We start from the raw sequence: 14,031 nt of genomic DNA, 5'->3' as shown, positions 1-14,031 counted from the left end.
TGAACTCCGGGAGTTAGTGATGGACGGGGAGGCCTGGCATGCTGTAATTCATGGGGTCGCAAGGAGTCAGACACCACTGAGCGACTGAACTGAACTGAAGTTTGTTTTCTATGTCCATGAGTATACTTCTGTTTTGTAAATAAGTTCATTCATATCTTTTTTTTCCTTTTAGATTCCACATATAAGGGGTATTATATGGTATTTGTCTTTCTCTGACTTTCTTCACTTAGCACGATAATCTCTAGGTCCATCCCTGTGGCTGCACATGGCATTACTGCCTTCTTTTTAATGGCTAATACAGCATTTGTTGAACAAATGAGTGACCAGTACATCTGAAGGAAGACCCCATGGTGGCAGTCGTGTCTGGGTATGCCAGCAGACAGTGCAGCCAGCAGCTGACAGATCGCTTTGAAATAGTCAACACATGTTCCTCCCACAAATATTGAGTGCTGTATGGGCCAGGCCTAGTGCCAGGCAGGAGTGAACTGCAAGCCCAGGGTCCTGGCCCCAGGGAGCTGTGAACAAGCAGATGGTAAACAAGTGTACAGACAAACATAGTGGGTGATGACCTGGAGACAAGTCTGCATTCTCAAAGTCTGCACTGGCAGCTTCTTAAGTGACAAGGTTATTCTTCATCCATCTAAGTCACAAGGTCTTTATCTTTTCCCCTGGATGAAAACCATTGCTGATCACAGAGAACCAAAAGCTCCCAACTCAGGAGCAGAGACTTACCACTGAGTCCAGGAACTGAATGTAAGACTCTAGCCCAGGTCTGGTTTCGCAGAACTGCCGGAAAAGCAGCCTCCCGATTGGCTGTTTGTCACATAAACTACAGTAATCTCGGTCTGGAGAAAAGAAAAGAAGAATACAGTAAGACCCAGAGAAGGCCAGGCAGAGCCATCAACCCGTGTCTGGATCCTCATCTCAGGACCTCTTACTCATCTCCAGGCTCTGCAGACTCAGAGGGTCAAGGTCAGGGTAGAAAAGGGGGCCAGTTAATACCTCGCCTCTACTCTCCATCCACTCCCTGTTCAATGCCCTGAATTCTGTGTGAAGATGCTAGCAGTTCCTGGCACTATGACTGAGTCCCTAGCTGGCTGATTAGCATGTCACATTCCTTGGTTACAGTGACTGGATAAGGGTGCCGAGCATGCACCCCAAGCCACTAAAACCCACATGAGCCACAGATGTTGCCTGGGCACACTAAGCCTCTTTCCCTCTGGTGCTGGGGTACATGGGTGTGAGGCCAGGGTCTGCTGCAGAGATCTTGATACTGTACAACGAGCTGCTGTGAGGATGATGTTCACTTGAAGAGGTCAGAGCTGGGAAAATTATGAGTAGGTGCTCTCGTGAAGTCATGAATCTGGGTCACACTATGCCTGCAACCTGCAGCCCAAACCACATCTGAAAAGCTTATTTATGAGCATTGCTTAGGACAATTTGAAAAACTTTTAAAACGACTTATAATTCAAAACATTCTAATGAACACAGTTTAAAAAAAAAAAATAGCTATTTGCCCAACTGAAGCAAAGCCCAGTCTTAGAGTGCTTCACATTGTGAAAACCCTGCATTTTCCAGCTAAGGAGCTAGAGGCACAGAGGCAGGAAGTGACCAGTCTTCAGCTATTGAGTAGCCAAGAGAATTCTGAAGAAGAAAGACAGTGTAAGACTCAAAGCCAGAGGCCTGGAGACCAGGGTTCTAGTCAGTGACTTGCTGTGTGACTGCAAGCAACACATCTAGCATCTCTGGGCTTTAGTCTTCCTCTGTAAAATGAAGATGCTCATTGGAGGGAAGATGGGAGGGTCCCTTCTGGCTCTTTCTGCAATGACTCTGCAAGAGGCTTTCTCTGGCCAGAAAGATGCTCCAAGGTCTTGCTGAGACACCTTGCCTTGGATCCCCTAGAGCACTGAAAGTGAGCCCCTTGATTCTACAGCTGCAAGAGGAAAAGTCAGGTGACTCTGTAGAGAAAGCAGGAAGAGAGTGAGGTAGACCTCGTCAGGAGAGCTATCCAGGAGAAAGGAAAGACTAGATCCTTGCCAAGTGCAGAGGAGGAACCAGGACAATCATCCCTTTAGAGGGGGTTTCCCTGGTTGATATGAAACACAACAAGACGATGGGAAGAAAACCATCACGCCCACTCACTTTCATACCCAAAGAGTTTATCCACAGGAGGTACAGCCATTACTTGCAGGGAGATCTGTGGCTGTGAGTAAGGGCTCTGAAGCTAAACCCAGGTTCACATCCCAGCCTCACAATTCACTGCCTGTGTGCCCTGGGGCAGATGACCTGACACTTTATCCCTCAGTTTCCTCATCTGTAAACTGGGAACGATAATCACACCTATCTCTTAGGACCAGCATGCTGCTGCTGCTGCTGCTAAGTTGCTTCAGTTCAGTTCAGTTCAGTTCAGCTGCTCAGTCGTGTCCCACTCTTTGCGACCCCATGAATCGCAGCACACCAGGCCTCCCTGTCCATCACCAACTCCCGGAGTTCACTCAGACTCACATCCATCGAGTCAGTGATGCCATCCAGCCATCTCATCGTCTGTCATCCCCTTCTCCTTCTGCCCCCAATCCCTCCCAGCATCAGAGTCTTTTCCAATGAGTGGACTCTTTGCATGAGGTGGCCAAAGTACTGGAGTTTCAGCTTTAGCATCATTCCTTCCAAAGAAACCCCAGGGGTGATCTCCTTCAGAATGGACTGGTTGGATCTCCTTGCAGTCCAAGGGACTCTCAAGAGTCTTCTCCAACACCACAGTTCAAAAGCATCAAATCTTCGGTGCTCAGCCTTCTTCACAGTCCAACTCTCACATCCATACATGAGCACTGGAAAAACCATAGCCTTGACTAGACAGACCTTTGTTGGCAAAGTAATGTCTCTGCTTTTCAATATGCTGTCTAGGTTGGTCATAACTTTCCTTCCAAGGAGTAAGTGTCTTTTAATTTCATGGCTGCAGTCACCAGCTGCAGTGATTTTGGAGCCCCCAAAAATAAAGTCTGACACTGTTTCTACTGTTTCCCCATCTATTTCCCATGAAGTGATGGGACCAGATGCCATGATCTTCGTTTTCTGAATGTTGAGCTTTAAGCCAACTTTTTCACTCTCCTCTTTCACTTTCATCAAGAGGCTTTTTAGCTCCTCTTCACTTTCTGCCATAAGGGTGGTATCATCTGCATATCTGAGGTTATTGATATTTCTCCCAGCAATCTTGATTCCAGCTTGTGCTTCTTCCAACCCAGCGTTTCTCATGATGTACTCTGCATATAAGTTAAATAAGCAGGCTTCAGTCGTGTCCAACTCTGTGCGACCCCATAGATGGCAGCCCACTAGGCTCCTCTGTCCTCGGGATTCTCCAGGCAAGAATTCTCCCTTCCTTTGTGGAACCTCCTTCCCCGAGTCTGTAAAACTCCAGCCCATGGTTCTCAGGGAATGACTTCAGGGAGCTTCAGGGAGGAGCACAGGACTCGGTCCCAGCCAATCTGAGTCCTGTATCAGGGCACATGACCCAGGGGGCCTTGGAAGTCCTTCCAGGGATTTTGCTAGAACTTCCAGAAAAGAAACACGTACCCCTCTGGGATGACAAGGTCTTACGAATAGTCAGTCAGGAGCCAACACAACTGTCTTTCCCACCAGGCAGCGAGAGCCCACAGAGAGTGAAGCCAACACAGGAGAAAGAGTTGAGTAAGAAAGAGAAGCCTGGAGCTGCAAATATCATGGGAGACCCCAAAGGCAACTGACTGAGGCCTGCTCTCCACCTGCACCCTTATCCACCTATTGCTTAAGCCAGTGTTCTTGGGTTTTTGTCTCCTGGGTCAGGAAGATCCCCTGGAGAAGGAAATGGCAACCCATTCTAGTATTCTCGCCTGGACAGGGGAGCCTGGAGAGCTACATAGTACATGGGGTCACAAAAGAGTTGGACACAACTTAGCGACTAAACAACAATAAACCAAAAGAGCAAGTGACTAGGGCTGGTGAGTTTCCTCACCCACTTCTCCTTTCCTGGGTAAACTGCCTGAGGGTAAGAACTTTCTGAAGGAAGCTACTGGCTCTTTGGGGCTTTCCTGGTGGCTCAGACAGTAAAGAATCTGCCTGCAATGCGGGAGACCTAAGTTCCATCCCTGGGTTGGGAAAATCCCCTGGAGAAGGAACTGGCGACCCACTCCAGTATCCTTGCCTGCAGAATTACATAGAGAGAGGAGCCTGGTGGGCCACAGTTCATGGGGTTGCAAACAATCAGACACGACTGACACTTTCACTACACCAGTTCTCAGTATACCATGTTCAGAAGGCACTTACAACCTTCCCATTCTCTCTTGAGTACATACGTTGATGAACATAGATGAGACATCTTGCAAGTCTCCCCCTGGGCCCCTCCTCAAGTGGTTTGGGGGCTGAAACTAGCCTTGAATTGTTGCCTCACTCAGCCTACCTTTCCATGCACAGATGGTTTGGGAATAGCCACTCCAACAACATTTAACCCACCTTGGTGTGTGGCAGGATCGGAGAGCATAAAGGGTGGGGGGAATGGGACACGATCCCAGACCTCAGGGATCTTGGATTCCGTTGGAAAGGTGGAGTGTGTTTGGGTGAGCAGACAAGATCCCAAGTGACAGTAATAAAATGTCAGGTCATCATCAGTGACAGGAGGGAGTCTGGGTTGGAGTCTGGTCACCCTGTAGGTGACTGGTCTGGGGCCTGCACATGTTAACACCATGCCCTGCGGACACAGCCTGCATTCTCACTGCCTCCCTCTCAGCCTGATCCCCCAAGGGGAGAAAATAAACTTTCCCGTCCTTGCCCGATCAGCTGAGCTTCCCCAGCACCAACACAGAACAAAGTAAATTACCTCATGTCAAGCTCCATTTTATTCAATTATGGCAGGGAGCGCCCCCATCGCTGATGCGATTCAAGCGAGAGGCCCTCCCCATCTCCGAAAGCAATTATGAGATTTCATGCACCACACTGCGATTCCTCAAGGGTTCATCTGACAGGGTTTTCTCTCTCCATATGGCGTGTGCTGTCAGTATGGAAACAAGGATGCTGTAAACTCATAGCACAGTAAACACCATGTGATTCCAACACAAGCTGTCAGCACCTTAGTTCTGACTGTGCCTCTCCCAGCTGTACAGAGAATCCCAGGCAAGAAAGCCATGTGCCGGGAGCCCAGGAAGAAAGAAGAAGATTAGCAAGCATCTACTGGGATGTTTCCTTAACTTGAAATAAAGATAAACGGACCTGTCCTCTGAGGAAGTGCAACCACCACTAAGATCGAAGGGCAAAGGCTGCAGTTCCTTTAGAGACAGAGAAGGAGGCCACAAAACAAAGAATAGGAATCTGAGGGTTGATCGAGGCGACAGGAAGAGGTGTGGATCAAAGTTCTTAATGCGTCAAGAGAAAGTCCAAGGGGCAGGTCACTTCCAGAAAGTCAGAGGAGACTGCAGTTTAAGGCACAGGTTGCTCTGTGATATCGATAGATCTTCTGAGCGGATCCTTCCTAGTCAGTTTCTGTGGAAGCTGGGCATGTTGTAGAAATGCCCACAGCCCTTCTCCCAAGGGTGTCCTGGGGGGTTTGGTGGGGAGGAGTTCCCCGCACAGAAGGGCAGGGATCTCTCTGGCCTCTGAATCTCTTTCTTAGACTGGGAGGCCCTGGAATGCTGAGCACACAGGCAGGCACACACCAGCTTTTCTGAACATGAAAATTCTGCTTTTGGCTACATTGCTCATTGATCTTTCCCTCCAAGACAGAAAGAGCCTGTTGTTATGTAAGATATGACAGGCATCGGGCTCCCGGCCCCCAAAGTATTCAACAATCATCTAATCATTCCAGCCTATTCTTTGGGTCCTTCCTTCATTCAACAAACTCTCTTCCAAGTTTTCCTGCTTTATGATACCAGAAGGTTCCTTCAATTTTCATATACTCTTATTGAACTGAACACCCGGTGGGGGTGGATGGTGTGGATGAGTGGATGGGAGGAGACACACCTCATACCCACTGGCGGGTTAAAGATCCAGAAGCAGGCTTGGGGTTAACAGCTGGCCATCAGCTAAGACCAAGATTAGGGGTGTGGTCTTTGTGATGTGACATTTGACCTTGGCTGTTGTAGCATTGGTCTGGTGGACATAGAAAATTGAAGCAGGGTCCAGAAAGCCCATTCTAAGCTCTGAACTTATAGTGCCCTAGGTCAAGGGGCAGACTGTACCAGGGAGGGCTGAGGCCCACCAGCACACAGGAGGGTGGGGGGTGGGGGATGTGCTGGAAAGGCAGGCTGGGTTCAGACAGGAAAGAGCTGGATGCCAAGGCCAAGGAGACTGGATGGATTCCCCATCCCACGGAAGCCTCAGTGATTCTAATGAGCACAAATGAATTCAAGTGCAATGCATGGGAAGGTGGACAAAAATGGGGAGGGAGCAGCGAGTCTGAGACATTTACAGAAGAGGTCGCTGGTTTGGGAGCCATTCCCACCCGTGGTTCAAGCCCTGGCCTTTGGGCAGGGAGGGTGCAGCCTGTGCGGTTGCGAGATCCTACTTTGGTGAGAAGCCCAACTGAACTGACTTTAAGGAAACCACATGTGTCGTTTGTTTCTTCAAGGGCTTGACACCTCCCAAGCATGCCCATAGCTGGCCGGGGAAGACAGGGGTGCCGCTCCGTCCTGCAGCACACTGAATTCCTGCCAAAGGGGCCTCGGACAGAACCACTGTCCTCTTAGCAAGTTCACAGACCCTGGCTGAGCCCCTTCTGGGCACTGCATACTGGAGCCTGTCAGGGCACCCCTTAAAGGAGGCTCCCCTCCCCCAGGCTTTGTCTTTGTTCGAGCAGTTTGCTTACCTGTCCTGCTGAGGCAGGACGGAGGAAAGATCACAAGTAGGGCTGGTCACTGCTCAGCTGTGAACAAAGCTGCAGGGCATGGCTATGGGAAACATCCCAGCTGAGGGGCACACACATAGCTCTCCTGACTTAGGTGAGTTTCATGGGTGGTGCCCATGGGAGGGCTCACTGGAGCATGGGAATGAGAGGGACAGGGCTTGCCAAAGGCAGTGCCAATAGTTAAGCACAGGAGAGAGGCTGAGTGCTGGGGAAGGAGGTGGTCAAAGTCAGAAAAACAGGGCCAGAGGCTAGGAGGAGGCACAGGGAGAAGCCACACTGCATGGCTAAGACAAGCGTGTTATGGCAAAAATGCAGGGCTAGGTCTGCGACCACTGCAGGGAATTTTCAAGAATGGCTTAAAGTACATGGAGGTTCCTCCAAAAATGAATATGATCCAGGAATTCCACTGCTGGCTATTTATCCAAAAAAATTAAAATCAGTATTTCAAAGAGGAATTTGAATTTCCATGTTCATTTCAACAGTATTCAGAAGAGCCAAGATGCGGAAGTTAAAGAGGTTAGGTAACTTGTTTGAAGGTTCCTGAGTCCCAGGAGGTATAATCAAAAGATGTCTAAATTTCGGGGTGGTGGTGGTGGTGGTGGTTTAGTTGCTAAGTCATATCCAACACTTTGTGACTGCATGGACTATGGCCCATCAGGCTCCTCTGTCCATGGGATTTACCAGGCTAGAATACTGGAGTGGGTTGCCCCTGGGATTGATACTGTATCTCCTGTGTCTCCTGCACTGGCAGGCAGACTCTGTACCACTGAGCCACCAGGGGAGCCTGTTGTTGTTCTTGCTGTTGTGGTTCAGTTGCTCAGTCGTGTCTGACTCTTAGTGACCCCATGGACTGCAGCACACCAGGATTCCCTGTCCTTCACCATCCCCTGGAGCTTGCTCAAACTCATGTTCATTGAGTTGGTGATGCCATCAAACCATCTCATCCTCTGTTGTTCCCTTCTCCTCCTGCCTTCAATCTTTCCCAGCATCAGGGTCTTTTCCAATGAGCTGGTTCTTCACATCAGGTGGCCAAAGTATTGGAGCTTCAGTGTTGGCATCAGTCCTTCCAATGAATACTCCAGATTGATTTCCTTTAGGACTGACTTTCCTTGATCTCCTTGCAGTTTAAAGGATTCTCAAGAGTCTTCTCCAACATCACAGTTCAAAAGCATCAGTTCTTTGGTGCTCAGCTTTCTTTATGGTCCAACTCTGACACCCATACATGACTATGGAAAAAAAACCATAGCTTTGGCTATATGGACTTTTGTCAGCAAAGTAATGTCTCTGCTTTTTAATATGTTGTCCTGGTTGGTCATAACTTTTCTTCCAAGGAGCAAGCATCTTTTAATTTCATGGCTACAGTCACCATCTGCAGTGATTCTGGAGTCCAAGAAAATAAAGACTCTCACTGTTTCCATTGTTTCCCCATCTATTTGCCATGAAGTGATGGGACCGGATGCCATGATCTTAGTTTTTTGAATGCTGAGTTTTAAGACAGCTTTCTCACTCTCTTCTTTTACCTTCATCAAGAGGCTCTTTAGTCTCTCTTCACTTTGTGCCATAAGGATGGTGTCATCTGTATATCTGAAGTTACTGATACTCCTCCCCGCAATCTTGATTCCAGCTTGTGCTTCATCCAGCCCAAAATTTTGCATGATGTACTCTGCATACAAGTTAAATAAGCAGGGTGACAATGTACAGCCTTGACGTACTCCTTTCCCAATTTTGAAACGTCTATTGTTCCATGTCCGGTTCTAACTATTGCTTCTTGGCCTGCATACAGGTTTCCCAGGAGGGAGGTAAGGTGGTCTGGTATTCCCATCTCTTCAACAATTTTCCACAGTTTGTTGTGATCCACACAGTCAAAGGCTTTAGCATAGTCAGTGAAGCAGAAGTAGATGTTTATCTGAAATTCTCTTGCTTTTTCTATGATCCAACGGATGTTGGCAATTTGATCTCTGGTTTCTCTGCCTTTTCTAAATCTAGCTTGAATATCTGGAAGTTCTTGGTTCATGTACTGTTGAAGCCTCACTTGGAGAATTTTGAGCCTTACTTTGCTAGCATGAGTTGAGTGCAATTGTGCAGTAATTTGAACATTCTTTGGCATTGCCTTTCTTTGGGATTGGAATGAAAACTGATCTTTTCCAATCCCATGGCCACTGCTGAGTTTTCCAAATTTGCTGGCATATTGAGTGCAGCACTTTCACAGCATCATCTTTCAGGATTTGAAATAGCTCAACTGGAATTTCATCACCTCTACTAGCTTTGTTTGTAGTGATGCTTCCTAGGGCCCACTTGACTTCATATTCCAGGATGTCTGGTTCTAGGTGAGTGATCACACCATTGTGGTTATCTGGGTCATGAAGATCTTTTTTGTATAGTTCTTCTGTGTATTCTTGCCACCTCTTCCTAATGTCTTCTGCTTTTGTTAGGTCCATACTGTTTCTGTCCTTTATTGTGCCCATCTTTGCACCTGTGGTATCTCTAATTTTCTTGAAGAGCTCTCTAGTCTTTTTCATCCCATTGTTTTCCTTTTTTTTTTGCATTCATCACTTAGGAAGGCTTTCTCATCTCTCCTTGCTATTCTTTGTAACTCTGCATTCAGATGGGTATATCTTTCCTTTTCTCCTTTGCCTTCAGCTTCTCTTTTCTTCTCAGCTATTTGTAAGGCCTCCTCAGACAACAATTTTGCCTTTTTGCATTTTTGTGGGGATGATTTTGATCACTGCCTCCTGTACAATGTTATGAACCTCCATCCACAGTTCTTCAGGCAGTCTATCAGATCTAATCCCTTGAATCTATTTGTCACTTCCACTGTATAATCATAAGGGATTTGACTTAGGTCATACCTGAATGGCTTAGTGGTTTTCCCTACTTTCTTCAAGTCTGAATTTGGCAATAAGGAGTTCATGATCTGAGCAGCAGTCAGCTCCTGGTCTTGTTTTTGCTGACTGTATAGAGCTTCTCCATCTTCAGCTGCATAGAATATAATCAATCTGGTTTCGGTATTGACCATCTGGTCATGTCCATGTGTAGAGTCTTCTCTTGTGTTGTTGGAAGAAGCCATCTGCTATGACCAGTGCATTCTCTTGGCAAAACCCTGCTGGCCTTTGCCCTGCTTCATATTGTACTCCAAGGCCAAATTTGCATGTTACTCCAGGAATCTCTTGACTTCCTACTTTTGCATTCCAGTCCCCTATGATGAAAAGGACATCTTTTTTTGGTGTTAGTTCTGAAAGGTCTTGTAGTTCTTCATAGAACTGTTGAATGAAAACCACAATCACAGAAAACTAACCAAACAGATCACATGGATCACAGCCTTGTCTAACTCAATGAAACTATGAGCCATGCCACATAGGGCCACCCAAGACAGATGGGTCATGGTGGAGAGTTCTGACAAAATGTGGTCCACTAGAGAAGAGAATGGCAAACCACTTCAGTATTCTTGCCTTGAGAATGCCATGAACAGTATGAAAAGGCAAAAAGATATGACACTAAAAGATGAACTCCCCAGGTCAGTAGGTGCCCAATATGCTACTGGAGAATGAAGAAACAGCTCCAGAAGGAATGAAGAGGCTGAGTCGAAGTGGAAACAACACCCGGCTGTGGATGTGTGTGTGGTGGTGAAAGTAAAGTCTGATGCTGTAAAGAACAATATTGCCTAGGAACCTGGAATGTTAGGTCCATGAATCAAGGTAAATTGGAAGCGGTCAAACAGGAGTGGTAAGAGTGAACATCAACATTTTGGGAATCAGTGAACTGAAAGGGGCAGAAATGGGTGAATATCTACTACTGTGGGCAAGAATCCCTTAGAAGAAATGGAGTAGCCATCATGGTCAACAAAAGAGTCTGAAATGCAGTACTTGGGTACAATCTCAAAAACGACAGAATGATCTCTGTTCATTTCCAAGGGAAGCCCATGGAATACAATATAATCTGAAAATATATATGTAACTGAACCACTTTGTTGTATACCTGAAACTAACACAATATTATAAAACAATTATGCTTCCAATTTAAAAAGAGAGAGAGAATGACTTAAAGAAAATGGATAGGTTCTTCCCTGGCAGTCCAGTGTGGTAAAAACCCCAACCTTCCAATGCAAGGGGCACAGGTTCAATCCCTGGTTGAGGAACTAAGTTTCCACATGCCAGGCAGCACAGCCCTACCCTCCACCAAAAAAAAAAAAAGAAGAAGAAGAAGAAGAAGAAGAAGAAAGAAAGAAAGGAAAAAGAAAATGGACAGGAAGTAATAGGCTGCTTGGGGATAGAAGTGAGACACAAAGAGACACAAGTCAGCAGTGTTAACTGAGGGGTTCAGCCGGTAAATTTATTTGGTGATGAAGGTCACTGTCTGAGAACACATGTGCAAGCATGCCAACACATGCATACAGATTTGCAACACATATGTCCTAGGTTTTAGGCAGAGCCAAGCCTACCTCAAAAGTCGGGCATGACTCTTACCAAGTTATCAACCAACAGAGGGCACACCAAGACAAGAGGCCCCATGCTCACCACCACTTTGGGATGTGTGGGTGTTTGCTCAGAGCCCCTTGTGTCTCCCAGCCTGTTCTCACAGTAAGCCGTTGATGGTACCCACACCTCAGGCCCACTGTGAAGGACCCCGGCTAGAGACGACATGTGGTGGTGGTGGTGGTGTTTTAGTTGCTCAGTCGTGTCTGACTCTTTGAGACCCCATGGACTGTAGCCCACCAGGCTCCTCTTGTCCATGGAATTCTCCAGGCAAGAATACTGGAGTGGGTGGCCATTTCCTTCTCCAGGGACTAAATGTGTCCCTTCTCCCTATTCATATAAAGAAACCTAATGCCCAGGGTGATGGTATTAGGAGGTGAGACCTGGGAGGTAACTAGGTCATGAGGGTGGAGCCCTCATGAACGGGATTCGTGCCCTTTTAGAAAAGGCCCTGGAGAGCTCCCTCACCGTGTCTTCCCTGTGAGGTCACAGCAAGAAGATGTCGTTTATGAACTGGCACCTGGACTTCCAGCCTCCAGAACTGTGAGAAATAAACTTATGTTTATGGGAATTCCCTGGTGATCCAGGGGTTGGGACTCCATGCTTTTACTGCCAAGGGCCCAGGTTCAGTCCCTGGTCTGGGAATTAAATCCTTCAAGCCTTATGGCCTCCCGGAAAAAATCCACAATAAACAAACAAACAAAACCCTGTTGTTTATAATTCACCCAGGCTGTGGCATTCTGCCCAAATGGACTAACGTGCTATCCTGTCTTAGGCACGTCCCTGAACCTCAGGCCCAGTACCCCTTGCATCACACGGGCAGTCAGAACATCACACGGCAGTCAGAGGATAAACAACACACTGAGTGTCCAGGCCATTCTCAGCATATCGCAGGCCCTGCACAAATGGTAGGCCTTCCTAGGTGGCTTAGCGGTAAAGAATCTGCAAGCTGATGCAGGAGACATGGGTTTGATCCCTGGGTCAGGAAGATCCCCCAGAGAAGGAAACGACAACCCCCTCCAGTATTCTTGCCTGGGAAATCCCATGGTGAGAGGAGGCTGGAGGCCTATAGTCCACAGGGTCACAAAAGAGTTGGACATAACATAGCAACTAAACAACAACAACACAAATGGTAGCCTTTCGGATATCACCTCTCCTCTACAAGACTAGGAAGATTCAGAAGGGATATCACCTCTCCTCTACAAGACTAGGAAGATTCAGAAGGGAACTGAGATGCAGCCAGGGAAAGCGGGGCTGACTCTGCATTAGCACCAGAGATGGCAAACCCAGCCACTCCTCCTGACGTTGCTGAGCCCCGGGAAAGGCAGGGGCCAGGGCTTTGCAGCCCTTCTCCCCCTCCTCCAAGCCTCTCTCTCAGAGAGAAGCCACACGTGTCCCCTCAGCACATGGATGGCGTTAAAATCTCACAACCCACAGTCAATTCGTGCAAGACTCACGACCCCCAGTGGACTTAGAAACAGGAATGATATTGATAGTGAAGATAAATAAATGCTGTCACTGTTTTCATTCTTTTCGAGTGACATGAGATGGGAACATACTTTCTTAATTAAGAGCCTGTGGTATGTGGATTCTTGGAGGGTCACCAGATTTTCCCAACTGAAAGCCAGAACTCAGGCTGTGGGACTGCATGGCTCCCCTCGTGGCTACAGACCTAAGCAAGGGAGGCCGCCACCCCTCCCTCCTGAGGTAGCCTCAGTCCCGAGAGGATGGGGAGCAAGGAGAAGCTGGGGTGGGAGGGGGCGTCGACCCCAAAACCAGCTTGGGATTGTGTTTGTTGTTGCCCCAGGCACTCCTTGAACTTGGGCCAAAGAAAATGCACGTTCCATTTCAGAAGTAAGAGCAAGAGAGCTTCCTGAGGAAATGGGAATGCTAACACCGGAGCCCTTGGAAATGAAACCACATGTTTATTGTACATGGAGGGGAGTTGGGGTTAGGGGGGGGGGGGGCGTCCAAAAGTAATTCCTGGAGCCATCTCTCTATCAACTGGACGTTTTGTTCCTCTCTTTCTGTTTCCTTTCATTTTATTAAACACCATTTTACTGAAATACCAGGTTTTATTGTTCTGGTTTTTTTCTTGTTGGGGGCAAGGGTCCCAGTAGGTCCCTAGGCAATTGAGGAAAACAGACTGGAGGAGTCTGGATCAGACCGAGGCCTCGAGCCCCGCCCTCCAGGTCTAAGATGATAAACAGCTTTCTTTCAAAAATTCCTGCCAACGCTGGGAAAACAATCGGGCGTTTGCTCTGAGGAAAAGGCTGTCTGACGTTTGAAAGGCAAGATAGCATCACGGATAACGGCAGTTCTTCACAGCCCGCCTCTTGGAAGAAGCAGGAGAGGAAAAAGGAAACATTTGGTATTTGGTTAGCAACAGCCGAGTGGGTTCCTATTGCTTCAAGAAAGATGTTTTTATGTGAATAAAAAATGACATATGGCACATTACACAAACACACCCAAACCCAGCCCCATCTTCCTGCACTTTCTGTCACCCTCGTTTTGGTTTCGAGTTCTACTGAATGTCTTGTACTTGTCACATGTCTCTGGAGGACCAAAACTATTAAGCCTGAGTTTTACAAAGTTAGCGACACCCGGAAAAGTCGCACGTGAAACCCACCACTGAGTCGGGTGTTTGGGGTCTGGGCTGCCAGGTGGGGGAAGGGAGGGAATATGGGGTGGGGG

The 14,031-nt window shown here is 47.6% G+C and overlaps 1 protein-coding gene across 7 annotated transcripts in view; it reads right to left on the bottom strand.

The window, feature by feature from the left end:
• Window positions 1-14,031, bottom strand: part of GRK5 (G protein-coupled receptor kinase 5) — a 231,478-nt gene that overhangs the window by 71,064 nt on the left and 146,383 nt on the right. For 6 of the 7 annotated variants that reach the window (XM_060404747.1, XM_042238657.2, XM_060404748.1 and 3 more), the window contains exon 3: window positions 733-845. The exons of the other annotated variant lie outside the window; for it this stretch is intronic. In XM_060404747.1, the coding sequence (XP_060260730.1) occupies window positions 733-845 (113 nt within the window). The remainder of the gene's footprint in view (window positions 1-732; window positions 846-14,031) is intronic. 7 annotated transcript variants of the gene reach the window in all.

This window comes from Ovis aries, chromosome 22 (genome assembly GCF_016772045.2).
Source record: "Ovis aries strain OAR_USU_Benz2616 breed Rambouillet chromosome 22, ARS-UI_Ramb_v3.0, whole genome shotgun sequence".
Taxonomy (NCBI): domain Eukaryota; kingdom Metazoa; phylum Chordata; class Mammalia; order Artiodactyla; family Bovidae; genus Ovis; species Ovis aries.
Note: the sequence above shows the minus strand (reverse complement) of the source record. Positions and strands in the feature narration are given on the sequence as shown.